At 35.6% G+C, this 19,554-nt stretch overlaps 3 protein-coding genes across 3 annotated transcripts; 2 read left to right on the top strand and 1 right to left on the bottom strand.

Moving 5' to 3' along the window:
• The first annotated feature begins 368 nt into the window (after window positions 1–368).
• LOC142538425 (uncharacterized) lies at window positions 369–10,865 on the top strand. The gene is made up of 13 exons (XM_075643746.1): window positions 369–591; window positions 2,298–2,374; window positions 2,856–3,024; window positions 3,564–3,652; window positions 3,753–3,917; window positions 4,016–4,093; window positions 4,471–4,574; window positions 4,995–5,093; window positions 6,219–6,415; window positions 7,335–8,119; window positions 8,897–9,149; window positions 10,262–10,385; window positions 10,590–10,865. Exons 1-13 carry the CDS (start codon window positions 402–404, stop codon window positions 10,702–10,704), a joined length of 2,445 nt encoding a protein of 814 aa, XP_075499861.1. The 5' UTR covers window positions 369–401; the 3' UTR covers window positions 10,705–10,865.
• Window positions 10,866–11,061: 196 nt separating this feature from the next.
• Window positions 11,062–12,959, bottom strand: LOC142540368 (GCN5-related N-acetyltransferase 3, chloroplastic). Its single transcript, XM_075646469.1, has 4 exons — window positions 12,428–12,959; window positions 11,905–11,963; window positions 11,745–11,801; window positions 11,062–11,384 (listed from the first exon to the last, which is right to left on the bottom strand). The coding sequence occupies exons 1-4, from the start codon at window positions 12,911–12,913 to the stop codon at window positions 11,240–11,242; spliced, it is 747 nt and encodes a 248-aa protein (XP_075502584.1). The 5' UTR covers window positions 12,914–12,959; the 3' UTR covers window positions 11,062–11,239.
• A 1,955-nt stretch (window positions 12,960–14,914) lies between these two features.
• LOC142540367 (uncharacterized) lies at window positions 14,915–19,395 on the top strand. The gene is made up of 8 exons (XM_075646468.1): window positions 14,915–15,615; window positions 17,048–17,195; window positions 17,296–17,446; window positions 17,528–17,653; window positions 17,746–17,826; window positions 17,967–18,159; window positions 18,229–18,493; window positions 18,866–19,395. Exons 1-8 carry the CDS (start codon window positions 15,418–15,420, stop codon window positions 19,129–19,131), a joined length of 1,428 nt encoding a protein of 475 aa, XP_075502583.1. The 5' UTR covers window positions 14,915–15,417; the 3' UTR covers window positions 19,132–19,395.
• The last annotated feature ends 159 nt before the right edge of the window (window positions 19,396–19,554 follow it).

Raw genomic sequence — 19,554 nt, 5'->3', positions numbered from 1 at the left:
TTGGGTTCTTCCGCGTCGATTTCATCATCAAGTGTACATGGAGGAAGCTCAAGAACTCCTCGATTCCCTCTTATCCGGATCTTACAGTATCCAATTTCATCGCTACTCGAATATTCTGGGGTTTTAAGAGTCCGACCCGATTACCCTTACTCGGAGGCTCGTCCTCTTTCCGAGAATGGCGATGTCAATGACCTGAGTGTTGGGAATATTCAAGGCCCCAGCAATTCGAGTTCGATTAATGGCGATGGTGATCTCGATGGTACTGTCAATAACAGTAATACTCGCGGGGAAGTTTCGATTCAGATAATCGGTGAGCAAGATAGGGTTGGGGCTGTAAATAGTGGTGAGAATGGGGAGGGGTCGGGGCGGGGGCGGGGGCGGGATTAAGTGCGGATGAGTCTATGGTTCCTCGTGAGGGGGTTAATGGGAATGGGGGTAATAGTAATAGGGATGATAACAACAGTAATAATCAGAATAGGGAAGCATCAGCTTATCAGAGATACGACATACAGCAGGTGGCGAGGTGGGTTGAACAGATTCTTCCGTTTTCTTTGCTTTTGTTGGTGGTTTTCATCCGGCAACACTTTCAAGGTAATCTTTGTATGGGATTCGCTTGGCTTTTGATTTGTTTGTGCTGTTTGATGGATGATTTTATGAATGAATTATAGCTGGATTCACTGTGGTAGATTTTCAATTTCTCTTGTTTTTAAATGTTCTTAGACGAGTTGTATTCTATAACTTTAGTGTCTTTTGTTTGGTTACTTATGGGTTCACTGTTGCCCAAAGCTGCTAGAATGATTGAAAGATGAGCTGAGCCGACTCAAGAGGCATTTGACACGAGTTTAAGCTTGAATTATTATATATTTGTGAGCACTCACAAGCTTTTTGCTACTATTATTTATTCATATATTTATTACATACACATATTAAGATACTTATAAAACCAATTGATTTCATTTCTTCATGAATAAAAATGATCCAATACTTTTTCTTAATGTAGTGTAGCATTTGTTTCGATTTTGATCGAATACTAAAACTAGCTCAATGAGCGGCTCAAGGTCGACCTGGAATACCATGAGCCCGATTACGAGCCTTTAAAATTTTGGAAGCTCTTTCAGAGCTCGACTCGATTACAGCAGTTTCTCCCAAGTTCAGGATCTAGAAACTTTGTTGAGGAGACAAAGAAGAGCTATATCGAGTCATCCTGTGAATCTCGACATTCGACCGCGTTTTAATTTCTGATTTAACATATCTTTTTTTGATAGATTGTTGATCTTCTTTATCCTGGGGTGACATCTTTTGGGAAACATTTTAGGAAGATGTGATTTTTGAAATGATTTTAAGCATTACCTTACGGTGAATCATACAGTAAGCTTGTCATAGGCTTTAGAAAGTTGTTTATTGTTGTCTGGAAGCTGTTTTCCGTTTGTTGCAATGTCAGTGTTAATGGTTTGTGTGTGATACTGGTATTAAGCTTATTAGATAGATTAGTATTGCATCTTATCTCTTTTTTTTGGTCCGGAATTTTAGGGACCTGAAGACTAGATGAGTGATATTAGCCAATATGACATTCAAATCAAGTATTTGTGAAAGTAAAGATAGGTAACTGTAAGATGTGGAGTGAGCTACTGCCATCAACTCATACCATCTGGTCGTTTGAAAAAATTCAGTTTATCCGTGCTGTGGATTTTTTACCCTCCAAGTTGCTGATGTGATAACCTCTTTGTGCTAGTTGACCTTATATGGCTCACGTTCTATTATATCAGTGGATTTGGCGTCTCTCAACTAATGATGTAATTGAAATGATAGCATGCCTTTTATTTTGGAATGATGTGGGAAATCTGTTAAATTAATTATATTTTCTTCAGTCATCATGGTTTGACAACACCAAATATGAATCCCACTCAGTGAAACTAATGCTTTCATCCTGTTTTGGCAATTAGATGTGCTGTTATTGTTTTTTTTGTGGTATCTTAAACTTTTTCCCCCTATTCACCTGATTATTGCTGTCTTATCAACAGTGACTAGAAAGTGAGGCATTAACTCCGACATGTCTGAAATTGATTTTTTTTTAATATTGTGCTTTATGATCGTGCTCTTTTCTTTGTGGCTCCTAAAACATCCGTCTGGTACTCGGTGGAGCAATGATTTCTTTACACAATGAGTCAAATGACATTGTTGATACCACTGATATCCCACAGATGGTGTTATATGTTCTGGAGTTGCTAAAACCTATATGTAAACGGCTTTAGACATTTTTAGTTCAATTCTTGACTTTTCCAAGTATCTTCAATCAGGATTTTTTGGTGTTCTCTGGATCACTGCTGTCTTGTACAAGTCCAATGATATTCTTCGGAAGCAAACAGCTCTAAAGGTGTGATTTTTGTTTTTTCTGAGGAATTAATCAGTGATATTAAAATTTAGACTATGTTTGGTTTTGTTTTAGAAACTATTTTCCAATCTTTAATAGCCAAAACAACACTACCATCTCATTTTTATTTCATTTTCTTAAATCCTATTTTCAGAGCTACAGCATAATTATTACCTATTATTATATTATAGCGTAATACGATACAATATGTTTTATAATTTTAAAGTACCCCATAATATTAAAAAATCAATCATCTCCCCAAGGCTTGCACTATTTGACTGTCGGAGTAATTTTTTTCCCTAGAAACAATACTAAACATTTATCAATTCCCAAATAAATTTTCTAAAAACTCATTAATTCTGAAATCAAACCTTTGGAAACACAATAAAGAAAACCAAACATACCCGAAGTGTTTAACTCATTCCCCGCTTTAGAAAATGATCGAAAGGAAATCTTCAGAATTTACTGACACTGGGTTTTGCAGAGAGAGAGGAAGATTTCTATCCTTGCTGGTTATTCCCTTGTATTCTTGCTTCATGTTTTTGGAATCTACTGGTGGTATCGAAAGGATGATCTTTACTGTTCATTACTTATGATTCCTCCAAAAGCCACCCCACCTTTTTGGCATGCAATATTCATCATCCTGGTAAATGGTATGGTTTTTGACCTTCCTAAGCTTATCCTTTTTCTTCTTGTTTTTGCTCTTGTTCTTCTCTTTTTTCGAATTAGTAAATGAATCATTTTTTTATTTTCCTGAGAAATTTTCTTAGAAAAGTAAAGATCACCCTACTTATTGTGGACTTAGAATAAATTTTAGTTTGATTTGTCACCCTATAGCCAATATGGCTCGTAAGATGCCACTTCCTGATAAATTGTGGAGTATTGCAGCTACTAATGTTATGTGTTAAGACTCTCATTCCTTTTCATTATATGGAGCCTGACAAGTTTACCCTTTTCATCGTATATATGTATTAGTATGCGTTCTCATTTATATAATCACCAGATATCTGCTGTAACAGGAGAATCTGGCAATGCGTCTAAATTTTCATGTGTATTTTGTCATGCTTTTTTTGGTCATTTGTGTTCCTTATTCGTCAACCTTTTCTTTGGACGGTTTTTCTTTGGTGGGTTTTTGTTGGTTCATTATGTTGGAAATTAATGGCTTATGTTTGCTTTCTTTCGTTACTTCCAGATGCAATGGTTTGCCAGACAGCTATGGTCCTCAAGTTGGCTTTGTTAATGTATTACAAGGATGGTAGAGGCCATAATTTTCGTAGACAGGTAACAGTTTCTGTGAGTTGATTTGACACTTCTAGTATATGGTCTTTTAATTTGTAGTTGAATTGAACCGGAATCTAATGGCAATATATTGATCATTCAGGGTCAGTTGTTGACTCTGGTTGAGTACATGCTGCTTCTGCACCGTGCCCTGTTACCAACCCCGGTATGGTATAGATTCTTCTTAAACAAAGAGTATGGGAGTCTCTTTTCATCACTGACAACAGGGCTGTACTTAACTTTCAAGCTTACATCAGTTGTTGAGAAGGTATGTTATTTTCCAGCTTCCCATTGTGTCTGGTCCTTGAATGTTGAAAACCAAAACCTCAAGGACTTTAGCTCTATGTCTGTCTTATTGCTCTGCAGGTTCGGTCCTTTATTGCTGCTTTGAAGGCATTATCTAGGAAGGATATTCATTTTGGGTCTTATGCCACATCAGAGCAGGTCTGATATTCCTGGTGTCCTCATTATTTTCATCCATTTCAAACCATCATAAAAACTTTTGCTTCTCTCATCCACATTTTCAAAATAATTTCCTGAACAAATGATCTCAATCTGATTAACACGCTCATAAAGTCTCTTTTCATATTTATAATATTGATAGGATGAACTGAATTTATCAGATTCACTTGACTTATTTTTTCCCGTGTTGACTGGACATGGCTAGAGGTTGATGAGTCGTGGTGAATTCCCCGAAGTTTTTTTGTTTTCTGTTACTAACTTTACCATTACACTCACATTGTGCCACAGTGTTAGCTTTGCATCCAATTTGGCATATAAAATTCGTTCATAGTAACAGAACATCAAAATATTCTGCTTAGGTGAATGCGGCAGGAGATTTATGTGCTATATGCCAGGAGAAGATGTACGCCCCAATCTTTCTACGATGCAAACATATATTCTGTGAGGACTGCGTTTCAGAATGGTAGAGTTTTCCCCCGATTGCTTAATTTATTCTAATTTTCTTGGATATTACATAGTTTCACTCATATTTTCAATTTCATACGAGTGATCTATTTTTTTACTTATTTACCTGGTGATATCCGTTTATGAATCAAATGGTCGTGAATTGGGGAAACATACTTGTATATCTGCTTTCAATCAAAATTGCCCCAGGCACGAGAATCATTCATAAATTGTGTTTGTTTGATCGGGTGGGAGCCCGACCTTGCTATTTCCCTTAGAAGGCTCGACTTTTCTATTTCCTTGAAATTGGAAGAGATTTTTTCCCGAGATGTTATATGTGTTATGTTGTAAAGAAAGAGACTTGTTGAGTGACCCACCTTCGTGAAAGGAAATAATAAGGGTAGATTTGTATTTATCTCAAGGCCGTTTGTTGTTTCAGGTTCGAAAGAGAAAGGACTTGCCCTTTATGCAGGGCACTGGTTCGACCTGCTGATCTTCGTTCATACGGCGATGGATCAACTACTCTCCTCTTCCAGTTGTTTTAATCCCCTAACTTGATCCTGAAATACACAATCACGTTTTCCAAGCCCATCATGTCGAATTTAAGGTGTTCTACAAAGAAGAGAACTGCAAGGTCAATCTTTGTGTTCGATCTTGACAAATTCTAAGAAGGCATATTTACTGAAAATTATGTATATGCTGTTCTTATACTTAATACTTGTATCTTTGTCATTCAACGAACGAATGGATCAAAGGACCAATGAGTTCCATATCTGTGTATATTTTTTTTTTTAAAAAAAATTGAAATCAATGAGATGAAACTATACATATTTCTTGAAATTTTGGCTCGTGTGTCTACGTTTTTACATGCTGTTTGTTGGAGATCATTTAATGACTCATTCATTGGGCGATATCTGAGACTGGGGATAATTTTGATTTGATGGAGGCACTTTAAGGCTCATTGGTAAAGAAGAAATTTTTCAGTCCTAATATTTTGACACATCCTCGGTTCAGTCTTAAATATCTTTATGTTTTCGTCTCAAATTAATGTTTCAAAGTAAATTTGACTGAAAAACCGTGAACATTAGAATATTTAAGACTAACATTTAGGACTGTACTGGGATTTTTCTGCAAAATTGGATTTGGAAGTCAACTGAGTATTGAATTTAAATGTAGGGGTAATAACCAAATTAGTCTTGAAAGTTGGTTCATTTCGTATTTTGGTTTTGTAAATATTTAATTTTGGGTCTTGGTTTTGTAAATTAGGGCATGTTCAGGTTTATAGGCTTTTTACAATCGAGTGCTGAAGTGAAGTCGAATATGTCAATATTTAAAGACGTAATGTCGGCATTCCATGAATAAAAGAATAAAATCTAAAAATTAACTAAATTACGGGACAAAAATCTAAAATTGAATATTTATAGATCAAAAATACAAAAGAAACAAATTTAAATGATCATTTTGACTATTTTTCTTAGAAGTAATTTTTAATTTGAGAAAAGAGTTTATTAATATTGAATATCGAATATGAAATCTAATATCAAATTATTGTGTAAGGAACTAAGGAGGTGGCAGTCGATATATATTTGTCGTTAATTTTTTTTAAAGGAGTATTTGTTAATTTTTAAACCGTATGATCAATGAGAAAACATTAAAATTGCAGGGCCCCACAAAATACCCAAAAAAAAAAATCAGTTTCATTATCAAACTGTTATATACCATCAGATTTTCGTGTCCCACCACGTGTCAGAATCAGACCTCTCCCCATTTTCTCACTAAATTTCCCATTTGTTTGCACAAATCTACTTGGAAATTCATCAGGTCTTTTTTTGTGTGGAAATTCAGTTTCAGCACCCGCAGGTGAAGGTTCGAACTCTGCAAATTTACGTATTTTCAGTGACGCGATACGCGTATCGATGTCGGTATTTTGAGGTTTTTGGAGAGCAATTTTCTGAATTGGATTTGATTGGATTTAATAATGAGTATCCTTTACTTGTTTTTTTTTTTTCATTTCATAAATGACAATGCAGGTTTCGTAACTATAATGGTGAAATCATGATGGAATATAGGCGAGTTGCATAATTTTATAGCGATCGACTCTCGTAAGTCATCGTCTGATTCATTTTTCGATCTTACTATTGACCGTGATTATTTAATTTTGGGTTACTTTGATCTCGGATAGTGAATCAGCAGTTTGTATCTATCTTTTTTATGAAAAAAAGGAAATGAATTCCTGGGTATGAATTCTTATTTGCGTGTTCTGTTTCCTTTTTATTATCGTGTCTGCTTAATGATACAATCTGTGTCATCTCCGTAATTCTTGGTAGCTAATAGGTAGTGCGAGGGTTATGAGATGTTTGGTTGTTTAGATGCATAGCGTAGAAAGATGAAACTTCATGCTGCTTAAGTAACATACCATAATTGAAGCTCTGTCCTTTTATTCATTTACAAAAGACTGGTCTTCTTGCATTTTTGAATGTTCTCAGAAATGCTTGGACTTATTTTGTTCTTTCTCTTTTTGGTTATTCAAGAAGTGAAAAATATGTAAATTTTCATGCTTTACAATCCTGAAGCAAGCACCGATCAAAAAGTTTCCTTACATTTTCCGTGTTGATTGAATAGAGTGTAGGTAATTGATTATTAATAACACACGTTGCTGATTTGTCATTTTTAAGTGATGGATACTCGGCTGAAAACTTTTAGTTGAAATTTCTTGTGTATACCGAGGATATTAATTTGAACTAAGTTTTTGGGTTTTATTTACTTCTTCTTGCTGTAGTGCTGATGACTGTTCACTCATCCACCATGACATCTGCTTTTTCAACATCTGGAGGGATACTTCCACCTGCAGGATATGGTGGTCATGATGCATCTATAGGCGTGGTTTCTGGCCCTCTTATCCAATCTGATTCGGAGTTTAATGACAACGATGATACAGAGTTATATTATGTGTCTTGGAATCAGGATTATGGTTGCTTTGCCGCTGGCACTAGTCATGGCTTTCGTATATACAATTGCGATCCTTTCAAAGAAACCTTCAGGCGTGATCTCAAAAGTGGTGGATTTAAGATAGTTGAAATGTTGTTTCGATGCAATATTTTAGCTCTTGTTGGCAGTAATGCCAATGCTCAATACCCTCCGAATAAAGTTATTATTTGGGATGATCATCAAAGCCGGTGCATCGGTGAATTTTCCTTCAGATCCGAGGTTCGTGCGGTTAAACTAAGACGGGATCGTGTTGTCGTTGTTCTTGAGCACAAGATATATGTTTATAATTTTATGGATCTGAAACTTCTTCATCAAATAGAGACCTTGGCAAATCCCCGGGGAATTTGCTGCCTGTCACATCACCTTAATACATCTGTGTTGGCTTGCCCAGGTCTGCGACGAGGACAGGTTCGGGTCGAACATTTCGGTCTGAATATGACAAAATTAATCAGTGCTCACGATTCTAGGATTTCTTGTTTGACCTTGACCATGGATGGGCTTCTTCTTGCAACTGCAAGCTTGAGAGGCACTCTGATAAGAATTTTCAACACAATGGATGGAACTCGATTGCAGGAGGTAATAATTTTATTGTGAAAGTCCTAAGGTATTTCCATTAAGGCACTTAGGTTCAATTCCTATCTATCCACTATCGAGTATTCGAGTTCGATGTTTTTATCATACGAACATCAAGGTTTGATGTAAAAGTATGCTATTCCGATTTGTCAGTTTTGAAGGTATGACTGATAATTTAATAGGCTGGTTATACTCCTCGTTCCTGTTATGTAATTTAGATGAGTTGAAAAGTTTGTCTTTAGTTGGAAAATAAAACAACATTTTCAAGTGTTTTGAAAAGAAAATAGAATAAACTGAGTCATAGACTGAAAGAGTTTAACTCACACAAACGAATTATGTGCAAGATAAATGCAAACATCTTAATTGGAATACACTCAATTACATGTTTCACATTTACAAGTTACAAGCGCTAATCATGCCAATGTTTTTGGGTTCGAAGGAAAATATGCCAATCAGAGAGAAGGAAAAATTCATAGATGGTATGATATAGAAGGGTTTCACTTTACATTTGACATTTGTCTGGTGCAATAATTTTGTGCACCCAGTCAGTGAGTGGGTCCAGGGACCACTAATAATTTCTATAAAACCATAATATTAAGGAGCATCCATAGCCATGGGAGTTTCTTTTGTGAGATCAGGGGTGCAGTCAATTCATTTTCTGGATGCTGGTGCGTGTGTATTTACATTTGTCTCTACTGGATCCTAATATTGGTCTATTTTTTGCACTCTACTTCATTTTTACAGGCTTCTTATTTCACTGTTATGATATGATTGCTGCAGGTACGCAGAGGGGTGGACAAAGCAGATATATATAGTATTGCTTTATCCCCAAATGTACAATGGTTGGCTGTCTCGAGTGACAAAGGTACCGTTCACTTGTTTAGTCTCAGGGTGCGGGTGGTGGGTGAGGACAGTTCAACTGATCCTTCTGCTCTAACGGCTTTCTTTAGTCAAAACTCTTCAAACTCCCTTGATCCCCTGATTTCTCCAAGTACTGGTGCTAATCCTGGATCATCATTATCTTTCATGAAAGGTGATGCAACTGAATCCCTTTCTTTTTCAAGAAACTCTTTGATATAAGTGGCTAAGTCTTGACTTAGTAGAGGGCCTTGATTGGTATGTTGAGATTGGTTTGAATTGACAAAAAAGTGTTTCCCCCCACATATCTAGTTACTCCAATGATTGCCTAATTATTCCTTTCACACCACAGTGCGATTGCATGCATGGGATTGGACGCTCGTAATGGTAATATTTTTTGGTGTATGGATGTGTGTTTTCCCCTCGTAATTGTGATTAAAAAAATTATTTCGTTTATAATTCTATCTTATGCATATGATGTTATGAACATATTTCTTCAAACGAGGTCATTCTAGTGTAATGAACGATGTCCATTGTTTTTCACGTCTTCGCTTCTTCTGTTGAAGCAGTAGTTTTGACTTTTTCAGTTGCTAATTACATCAAGTGTATATCATTTACCATGAAATGGTTTTCTTGATCCAACTTTTCCAGTACCACTCTTTTAGGGATACTTTAGGTGCTTTCTCTTCGTGATGTTTGTCAGGCCAAACAATTAAAATTCCTGGAAAATGGAGAATTTGATGGAGAAATATATCATAGATTCGATATTTTTCTACATAAATATTTGAACGAATATGGATTGAAAACTTCAAACCTGATTGTAAATCTACAAGAAAACATATCAAATTAAAACCCTAACATAATCACGGGAATCCTTTTAATTAAATCAACTAAAATTCTGAAAACTAGAATGCATATTTTCCTACAAATTTTACCGTCGATAAATGTTTTCTACGAGGGGCACATATTACAACAATGGAGGCAACCCTTACACATGGGTGGAGATAAGCCTTGGTAAATGGTTACATACTAAGGGCAAACAGAAATTTTTAATGGAGGCAGCTGGTCCAACTGCCTTTATTGTTGCTTTGCACCTCAGTAGAATTGGATTTTCTGCCATCAGCTTTCCACATATCCAGCTTAAGTTTTACCAACAAGCTTTCATGGTTTCTTACCACACATCCCCATTTTTACCAAAATTGTAATTCGTTGTCTTATTTCTGTATATTTATTTATTATTTATTGTACTTATTGCTTGTTAATATTGTATTATTGGAACTTCTCCAGGGGTCTTACCTAAATATTTCAGCTCTGAATGGTCATTTGCTCAGTTACACTTGTCAGAATGTACTCAATTCATTGCAGCTTTCGGTTCTCAGAACTCTGTCGTTATTGTTGGCATGGATGGAAGGTAAGAACACTGTTTATTCACTAATCACTGCAATCCTATCAAGTTTCATACGCTCGTTATTCTGCAACTCATGTCCTGTTTCTCCACTAGTAAAATACGTGAAAAATAATACCAGATAATTTAGCATGATGGACATAAATTCTTGAACTCTACTAATGTATGACCTTACGCATTACTTCCTTTTCCTGTCGAGTCCACCATCAGTTTCCACAGGTGCAGCTTCGATCCGACCAGTGGAGGGTTGATGGTGCAACAAGAATGCATCAGATTTCTAAAAACTGAAACCAGAGCTCGATCAAGCCAACTTGGTAGACCATGATCTACAAGCATCTCTTCCTGTGTATATTCACTCATCGGTTTGGTCCCTATAAAATGTATATATCACATCTCTAAGTTCATGTAAATGGTAATTTTATACCCAGTGGATGCTGACACAAGTCCGCGATTTATTTGAAATTAGCAGAAGCATTTCATCGTGAACTGTTATAACCTGTGTCAATGCTCTGTTGCATGTTGCTACTGGTGCAAGTTTCCTTGGTAAAATATTGAATTACTTCATTTCGTAAACAAAGTTTTGGACTGACAATCTCTCAACTTTTTTCCATATTGTGATTTTAAAATATAGAATAGAATATAATTCTTAGGTGATGATTAGAGCAAATTAGCAAATATAAACACTGGAATAAAAATGGCTAAAACTTGACAAAAAAATCAACAGTGTTTTGGAAGATATAGTCAATACTAGCCAAATCAATCAATATTTACAAAAGTATAACGAAAACGTCATAAATAAACGATCAGAAAAATTTAAATGTGCGTGTAACTGAAAAAATGATTTGCTCCCAATCTGGAAGTCATCTTTTTGGGGGGAATATCAGTCGCTTCCTACCAGCAACGATCGCCTGTTCCTCTATTGAAGGGCTTATAGGCGTTCTTGTATACATCATTGTCTTGGATTTCAGCGTATCGTCTCCAAATCCACATGCTCCAAAAAATAACCTGTAAAAGTATTGAAGATAACAGAATTGAAAGTTACAAGGGAGCAAAGCACAAACATGATTTGGGGGAGGGAACCATTAAAAAGTAGTTGCAATTCTCAAATGGCAATATAGCTTTATCCCATTCCATCATCTTTCTTTCTTTCTCCATTGTACTTTCGCATTATACGTAAGACTCGTATCTCAGACAAATGAAAATCCTAGTTCCATCACAGGTTCGGTGCCATTCAATTTCTAGTATTTAAAACAGGCGATTCTCACAACACAACACAAAAGAGACCTAGAGCAGAATCTCTTAGCATTGCCCGTTGGGTTTAGTACCTGCACACTTTAACACTGTGCAAGATTCCATCGAACTCACCTTTCTTTGTCTGAGCAGAGTGTAGCAATGTCATATACACCTATGCTAGTGAGCTTTCTGCAACAGAAAACTAACTTTAATGCGTTTTCAGCTCGTAATATAATTAGTTTGCAACTTATCTTAGGCAATATCGGTCACAAATAACATCATTAATACAAACCTTATAATTCTTTGAACTATCATTCTACCAATTCCCCTACCTTGTAAGGCAGGGTGAACCTGTAAGAAACTGCAACATGATTATCAAGCATGAAGGGAAATTAATTTGATACATCAAGTTTATAATAAACAATAATTTCCCCTGGTGTCAAATCGTATCATGTCATTATCTTTTTACATTTAAATCAAGAAAGAAGGGAAACAAATCAAGAATCAAGATTTTGTTACTTCATAAGCATCCCATAGTTTCTTATTTATTGTTACCTTTGAAATCAAGTGTTACCAAGGCAACAACAAAATCGAAATATCAAACCAATTATCGATATTGACCCAATGGCCCTGCTGCATCATTTCTTGACAATAGCAGCTATGTTCAGCCTTAAACCATAGATAAATAAATGCCCGATCCTGAAAATTTTACCTTCTAACTCATGCTTATTTATTATTTTTCTATGATGTCTGCCAACTTGGAATCATAATAAAAACAACTGGAAAATATATTTAAAAAACGAGTAATTCCTCACCATGACATCGTAAATAGATGCTGTCAATCCACAGTCCGAAACGGCACGACCAAATCCTATCAGCCGTCCATTTTCCGGCGTTACGGGCGTCATTTTTCTGATCCAATCTCCACCGATGCCATTGAATTTCGACACCACCTCCCCGCTAGAAGAACCTGGCGCAAAAAATTCGGGCTTGGTGAAGGCCGATACGACAACGGAGCTGTGAGAGACGGCGGTGCAGAGCTTAACGAAGTCGATAGGCTCGACTCTACCAACAGAGTCGACGTTTGGGAAGCGGTGGCTAGAATGGTTGCAGAGGACGTATAGCTCTTTCAGATGGTGCGGGTTTATGTGAGCTAGGTTTGTGGAGATGAAAATTGGAGGTGACGAAGTGATAAAATTCACTTTTGCTGTTACTTGGAGTCGCATCGGTGGCCGCCGTCGAGTTGAGGGCCGGAGTCTGGTGGCTAGATGGCCGCCATGTGCGGCTGTTGCGGCTGCCATGGGTCTCCAATCCACGTTATTCCACGGATTGGTGGTAAAAATTAATATATGGTCTTAAATTCAATATAAAATAAACTTGATATATATTAAATATATTTAAAGAACTATATTTCATTGAATTACAATGTAAGAGTGTTCGTTCATAAAAAAAATAACAAGAATTTCATATAGGTTGCGATATTATCTTCTGAATTATATAAAAAATTATACTCGATTAATTTCTATAATAGATTATATGAAATTATTTTTGGCAAAAAAAATTATAACGTTTTTTTACAACGGACAAACATATTGAATTTACATTAAAAATGGAACAAACCTAAATGATTCAGAATGTTAAGATGAAGCGTTTACCACTAGATCAAAACTATAATTGTTAGTTATATGCAATTTTATTTTCTCATATTTGTGGTAGCGTAAAGTCCCATATAAGCAACGTGTGGACATGAAGGGTTGCACCGACTTAGGTGCCGATGGGTCGGGTTGTTAGACTTATGAGTTTGATAAGAGAGCTAGTTGTTTAATATTCATGCAAGGTAAGTCTTACCATTTATGCTAGCGATGTTTCGTATTTTTTCGAGATCGGTATTATGTTTTTCCTACCGTCGGTTATGTTCCTAGCAGAGACAGTAGCTAACCAAATTTAACGGCGTAATGTCAGCAGCTTGATGTACAAGAACTTCTCAGGAGGTTTATCGTCTCAGTATTACTCTCACGCATGCACAGTTTACCCAACAATCCTCCCAATAAGTATGGAAATATGATTTTTGGGAGAGTCGAACTCATGATCGAGTTCTGATACAAATTTTTTACGATCGAGCTCTTAGCAATAGGCTAAAAGTTATAGCCTGTTAGCCAAAACACAATTTTACTTTCTTATACTTGTGTTAGTGTAAAACCCTATACTAAGTGACGTGTGGACATGAAAGGTTGCATCTACTTGGGTGTCGATGAAGAAGTTAATTGGGATATTAGTGGAGTTTTAAAAATATTTTATCATCACATCTTTAAAAAGTTTAACTTTAATTATTAATAATGATATAGATATAAACATGTAGAAATTTCTTTAAAGGGATTCCGTTAGTCAAATACTGAAAATTGTCAAATTGCATGCAAAGACAAACAATATCTAAAGACCTCTTGTTATCTTAACGATATTATTTGACATGAAAGATAAAATTCAAGATGTTGATATTGTCTAACGCTCAACTTGATTTTTATCATAATTCGAGTTAAAAATATGTATTATATCATTATGTTTTAATTATTATCTTATTATACATAATATTTGAGTCATAATAAAGATAAAAATAGTATCTTGATGTAATTTTTAAAATCTTCAAAAGACTTTTTTTGTGCATGAAAAATTAAATTGTCTAAAAAATATATAATATTTATAAAAAACAAAAAAATTTAAAATGTATTTAAAATTTTCAACAATAATATTTATATATAAAAAATCGGCTGAACATACCTTAAAACGAAAATAATTTAATTTTTAAAATTATTATTAAATTGAATAGTTAATTGAAAATTTGGACCCTATTTTATTGTGCAAACAACTATTATTTTAAAAATTGATTATTAATAAGTATAAGTAAAAGAGTAATTTACAAGAGAATAATAGAAAACCTTTTGTTTTTCGATCGAACTAAAATGGCCGGCTTTACCGGAAACCAATCACTAGTCCGGCAGGATCATATTTAAAAATCATTTAAAAAATAAAACCGATCAAGAACTGGTTAATTGGTTAAAAATCTGTCGAACCGATTCATTTTGTTTAGATTTTTTTTGAATGTAATTGTTTCTCATATTTTAAATATTGAATTTTATTTTAGTTATATATATATATTTAAAATTTTAAATATCTTATTTATTGTATTATAATATTATTTTAAATTTTAAATAATTAAAGGTGTTTCGATTCAAGTAAATTATTATTTTAAAATAGAAAGGTTCGATAAATTATCCGATTATAAAACATCGTAAATCCCAAAAATAATTGACAAGAACGGGAAAAATTAAAATTAGCTTATTACGGCATCAGGTTTCGCGATCTGGATTTGAATTCCAGTCGGGCATCGAATTCTTCCGAGTTCCCCTCTCTCTCTCGCCATAAAGGTTTTTCTCCGAGCAAGGCTGCACTTCTCTTCCTCCTCTGCCCTTTTCCAGAGAACCAATATTGTAGGGATGGAGTTTCATCCATTGTAGGGTTCAGGCCAACGCGTATGTGTGAAGAGGAGGAGGGAATTGTTCGGAAAGTAGGAGAAAGGGAGAATTTGAGTTTCTTTCTTATTTCTGTTCAAAAGAGTTGCCTTTGAGCCTTGGACAGTTAAGCTAGGCCCGAATTTTTTAATATTCTTTTTCTTTGTTTTCTGGGTCTGGAGAATTAGGGTTTTTTATTAAAAAATTATATGTGGGTTTGTGTTTGTGTCTCGTGCTTGTGAATAATTTTTTATAGGTCTGTGAAAAAGGGTTTGGATTTGATTGATAGATAATATAGGATGGATGGGAGGAGAATAACAGCGACTCCGCGGCCATGTTCTGGGCGGCGAGTGTTGGCAAAGAAGCGGCCCCGCGGTGGGTTTGATGGGCTTGTTAACAGCGTGAGGAAGCTGCAGAGAAGGGAGATTTCATCGAAGCGTGATCGTGGTTTCAGCATGAGTGATGCTCAAGAGCGGTTCCGCCACATTCGCTTGCAGGTCCGTTCGATTTTGTTTATTATTATTTTTGTTTGTTGCTCCTTTTTCATTTGGTATTAAATTATTTCAGTTTTTATTGTTCTTATGGACGATGTGAAATTTCTGATTTGTGTTTGAATGTTGCAGCATGGAAAAAATTGGTTTTCGTGTGGTTAATTAGGTTTTCTAGGTTTGTTTTATATGACTAATGAACTTTCAAATCTGTATGATAAAGATAAATGGCCGATATTCTTTAATTTTTGGCATAGAGAATAAGATGCAGTTTGCCCACAAATTCACAGTGCGTCTTAAAAGAAAATATCTCCTCTGATTTTTAGTTTAAAAAGCAAAATTCATTGACAAAGTGTCTGTTTTCTGATGATTAATGGATATAGAGAGAGATCTGAGAGTATCATTTACATTTTTGGAAGTAAAGACGATCTTGTGGACGCATTTGCCAACTGGCATTTGGAATGTTCCTTGATTTTGCAAGTGTTTAAACATTTACTGGGTTTTATGGAAAGTATTAATTGGTAATAAATTTTATGGAGCTCAGGTTTAACAAAACTTGACCTTTTTTTTATGCTTTTCAGTTTTCATCAAGCTCGTGGAGCCTGTCTGTTCTCCTTTGCCTCTTAGACTGGAATATGATTATCACGCAATTATAGTAGATCGAGTTGCTATAACTTGAACGAGTAAAGACAAATCCTCCTATAGGGATTCAAGTTTTCACAACCAATTTTCTTTTTTTTTTTGTTCCCCACCGGCAGCTGTTTTAGACGCATCTGTTGCTAATTGATATTTAATGGAACTGGAAGAGTTGCTAGTCATTCCATAGTTTTGATATATAGTGTTACTTTTTCGTGCTCTGCCTAGATCCCACCATTTATAACTTTGAGGGATTCAGAACTAAGCACCAACCAAAACAATTGTGACTAAAGAAACACCACCATAACCCTTACTATTTTGGTGCTACTAGTCTACTTAATCAAAAGCTCTGCACCCAGTTCATCTATATACACGCAGCAATGTAGCCATACCTATTATAATCTCCCTGCCGCTCCCGTTGTGGGGTAAACTACCTACCTTGTCACTTCTCCAACTATATCCACCAAAAGAATATTCCAAAGCTCAAAAGGTGCAACTTGGATGTTGATGATTTGATTTTTCTGTGATCTTGAACAGTTCTAGAGTTTTGATTTAGACTATGACATCTCAAGGGGGCAGAGGGGCATTGATGATGGAAATCTGAACGAGAGGTAGTTCGTTTGAAAGAAGGCAATGCTTCTGCCTAGTGATTGGACAGTTGTTGAAATCAATATTTTTAAGAATGTGTATTAATACTCTACCTCCGTAACTCTGTATAACAGGGCTGCTAGATTAAGTAAAGCAACTACTCGTTATATGCATTTATGAATTTATGATGGCTTATCTAGTATGCTATTTTTTTCAGGAAGAATATGATACTCATGATCCGAAGGGATTTTGTTCCTTGATGTTACCATTTCTGAAGAAGAGATCAAAAATTATTGAAATAGTTGCAGCTCGTGATATTGTGTTTGCTCTTGCCCAATCTGGTGTTTGTGCAGCATTTAGTCGAGGTAGGATGATTTTTAATACGAATGATACGTACTTATATGGATTTTTCCCCTTTTTATTTTCTTGGAATCAATGCTAATGGACATTTCCTGATGGATGCAGAAGCCAACCAGAGGATATGCTTTCTCAATGTCAGTCCAGATGAAGTTATTCGGAGCTTATTCTACAACAAGAATAATGATTCTCTGATCACTGTCTCGGTCTATGCTTCTGATAATTTTAGTTCCTTAAAATGCAGAACCACGAGGATTGAGTATGGAATTCCTTTGCTATTTACTAATACGATCTCTATTCATCCTTGTACTGTTTCTCATTTAGGTGTGGTATCTTTCAGATACATACGAAGGGGTAAACCTGATGCTGGTTTTCCTCTATTTGAGTCAGAATCTTTGAAGTGGCCCGGTTTTGTGGAATTTGATGATGTAAATGGAAAAGTTCTTACCTATTCTGCACAAGATAGGTAAATAATCAACAATCTCTCTGTCGTAATCTTCGTGTCTCCTTAAATTTTAGTAGTTAGTGCTGCTTTGCTAATATCTGTTTTGTTTTCAGTATATACAAGGTGTTTGACTTGAAAAACTATACAATGTTGTACTCCATTTCTGATGAAAATGTTCAAGAGATTAAGATCAGGTATCATTTTCACTGCACTAAAATGTCTGTCTATGCGCATGGTCTGGAAAATATTTTTTTCCCCATTCTGATTACATTTATGTCGGACTGTTGATGTATGATTTTTTTTTTAATGACATCTAGCTTCCTTTGAAAAACAGCCCAGGAATCATGTTATTGATATTTACAAAAACTAGTGGTGGTGTTCCTTTAAAGATTCTATCAATAGAGGATGGAACTGTTCTCAAGTTTTTCAACCATCTCCTTCATAGAAACAAGAAGGTGGATTTCATCGAACAGTTCAACGAGAAGCTCCTTGTCAAGCAAGAGAATGAGAACCTTCAGATTCTTGATGTAAGTTACTTGGGCATAATCCACAAATGACGTTCTTATCCTCATAAATCTGACGACTTCTCTCTTTAGGTCCGTAATTCCGAGTTAACAGAAGTTAGCAGTACTAAATTCATGACACCATCTGCATTTATATTTCTGTATGAGAACCAATTGTTCCTGACATTCAGAAATAGAACCGTGGCTGTTTGGAACTTCAGAGGAGAGCTCGTGACTTCTTTTGAGGATCACTTGTTATCGCATCCTGATTGCAATACCAATAATATATATATCACCAGCGATCAAGATCTCATCATTTCATATTGCAATTCGGATGAGCCATTATCTGATGGAAATGGTATGTCAGGAAAAATGATTATTTTGAATTCATATTCATCAAGTTTTAATTGTTTCTATAATCGCAATCGGAAGGAGAAACTGTTTTTGTTTTTTGAAAAAAGCTTAATTTTAGTAAACATACGTTCTTTAAAATAAATGATTTTTATTAGCTTTTGTGTTTTTGGAGAAAGCAACATTAAGAAACCCGAAAATGTGTCTTTCAAGGTTTTACTTCGACATTTCTTTGAATTTTTTTTAAAAGTTCATTGTTATTCGATTACCATGTTCATATACATTTTTTATGAATTCGAAATGTGAATCTGTCAGAGCCGAGCATATAATGTTTAGTTCTTGATAGTGACCAGATGTCTGTCTCACTCTTTCAATGCAGCCGGGTCAATCAATATCAGCAATATCTTGACGGGGAAGTGCCTAGCAAAAATAAAGGCGAGCAACAGTGTTCCTGCAAATGAATGCAACTGCAGTGTAAGTTGCCGTGGGAGAAATTGCAACTCAAGAAAGCGTGTCCAAAATTCAAGAATCGGAAGTGCTGTTGCAGAAGCACTTGAAGACATCACGGCTCTTTTCTATGATGAAGATCGTAACGAGATCTACACTGGAAATAGGCTTGGCCTGATTCACGTGTGGTCTAACTAAAGGCAGCTAATTGTCTGGTTACCACGGGACCACTCACCACCACTCAGTATATATTCGTATCTGGAAATGTATCATTATATACTCCTTCCTACCTTGGTTTTTGGTCTCGTTTGTTTAATCTACAGAGATTGTTGGCGTCTAGTTTGTTATACCCCCCACCAAGGGGGGATAGTAGAGTTTGTACTACTCAGTTGCTTAGATTCGTCAATTTGAACTTGTGGGTTTTTTGCCCTGTTTCAGATTCAGTGTCATTTTTTGGTCGTAGATGTGCTTTCGTAACGAGGTTCTCAAGTGAGCTTGCTGCTTCTTGTTGGTTGAATACATGGAATGCAGCCTGGAATCTCGCTGCCTTGTCACTTTTTCTTGCTTGCATTGAGAGAATTTGACGAGTGTTGTTACATACATATTTTTTGCGGGAGTGAT

The sequence above is a fragment of the Primulina tabacum genome, chromosome 3 (genome assembly GCF_025594145.1).
Source record: "Primulina tabacum isolate GXHZ01 chromosome 3, ASM2559414v2, whole genome shotgun sequence".
Classification (NCBI taxonomy): domain Eukaryota; kingdom Viridiplantae; phylum Streptophyta; class Magnoliopsida; order Lamiales; family Gesneriaceae; genus Primulina; species Primulina tabacum.
This window is presented reverse-complemented; position numbering and strand designations above follow the sequence as displayed.

Coding starts and splice junctions, on each gene's coding strand:
- LOC142538425 (XM_075643746.1), top strand. CDS start 402: ATGGTTCCTCGTGAGGGGGTTAATGGGAATGGGGGTAATAGTAATAGG. Junction 592..2,297: donor CATCCGGCAACACTTTCAAG/GTAATCTTTGTA, acceptor ATCTTCAATCAG/GATTTTTTGGTGTTCTCTGG. Junction 3,653..3,752: donor GCCATAATTTTCGTAGACAG/GTAACAGTTTCT, acceptor TTGATCATTCAG/GGTCAGTTGTTGACTCTGGT.
- LOC142540368 (XM_075646469.1), bottom strand. CDS start 12,913: ATGGCAGCCGCAACAGCCGCACATGGCGGCCATCTAGCCACCAGACTC. Junction 11,964..12,427: donor CATCTATTTACGATGTCATG/GTGAGGAATTAC, acceptor AGTTTCTTACAG/GTTCACCCTGCCTTACAAGG. Junction 11,385..11,744: donor CTCTGCTCAGACAAAGAAAG/GTGAGTTCGATG, acceptor ATACTTTTACAG/GTTATTTTTTGGAGCATGTG.
- LOC142540367 (XM_075646468.1), top strand. CDS start 15,418: ATGGATGGGAGGAGAATAACAGCGACTCCGCGGCCATGTTCTGGGCGG. Junction 17,196..17,295: donor TTGTGCAGCATTTAGTCGAG/GTAGGATGATTT, acceptor TGATGGATGCAG/AAGCCAACCAGAGGATATGC. Junction 18,494..18,865: donor GCCATTATCTGATGGAAATG/GTATGTCAGGAA, acceptor CTTTCAATGCAG/CCGGGTCAATCAATATCAGC.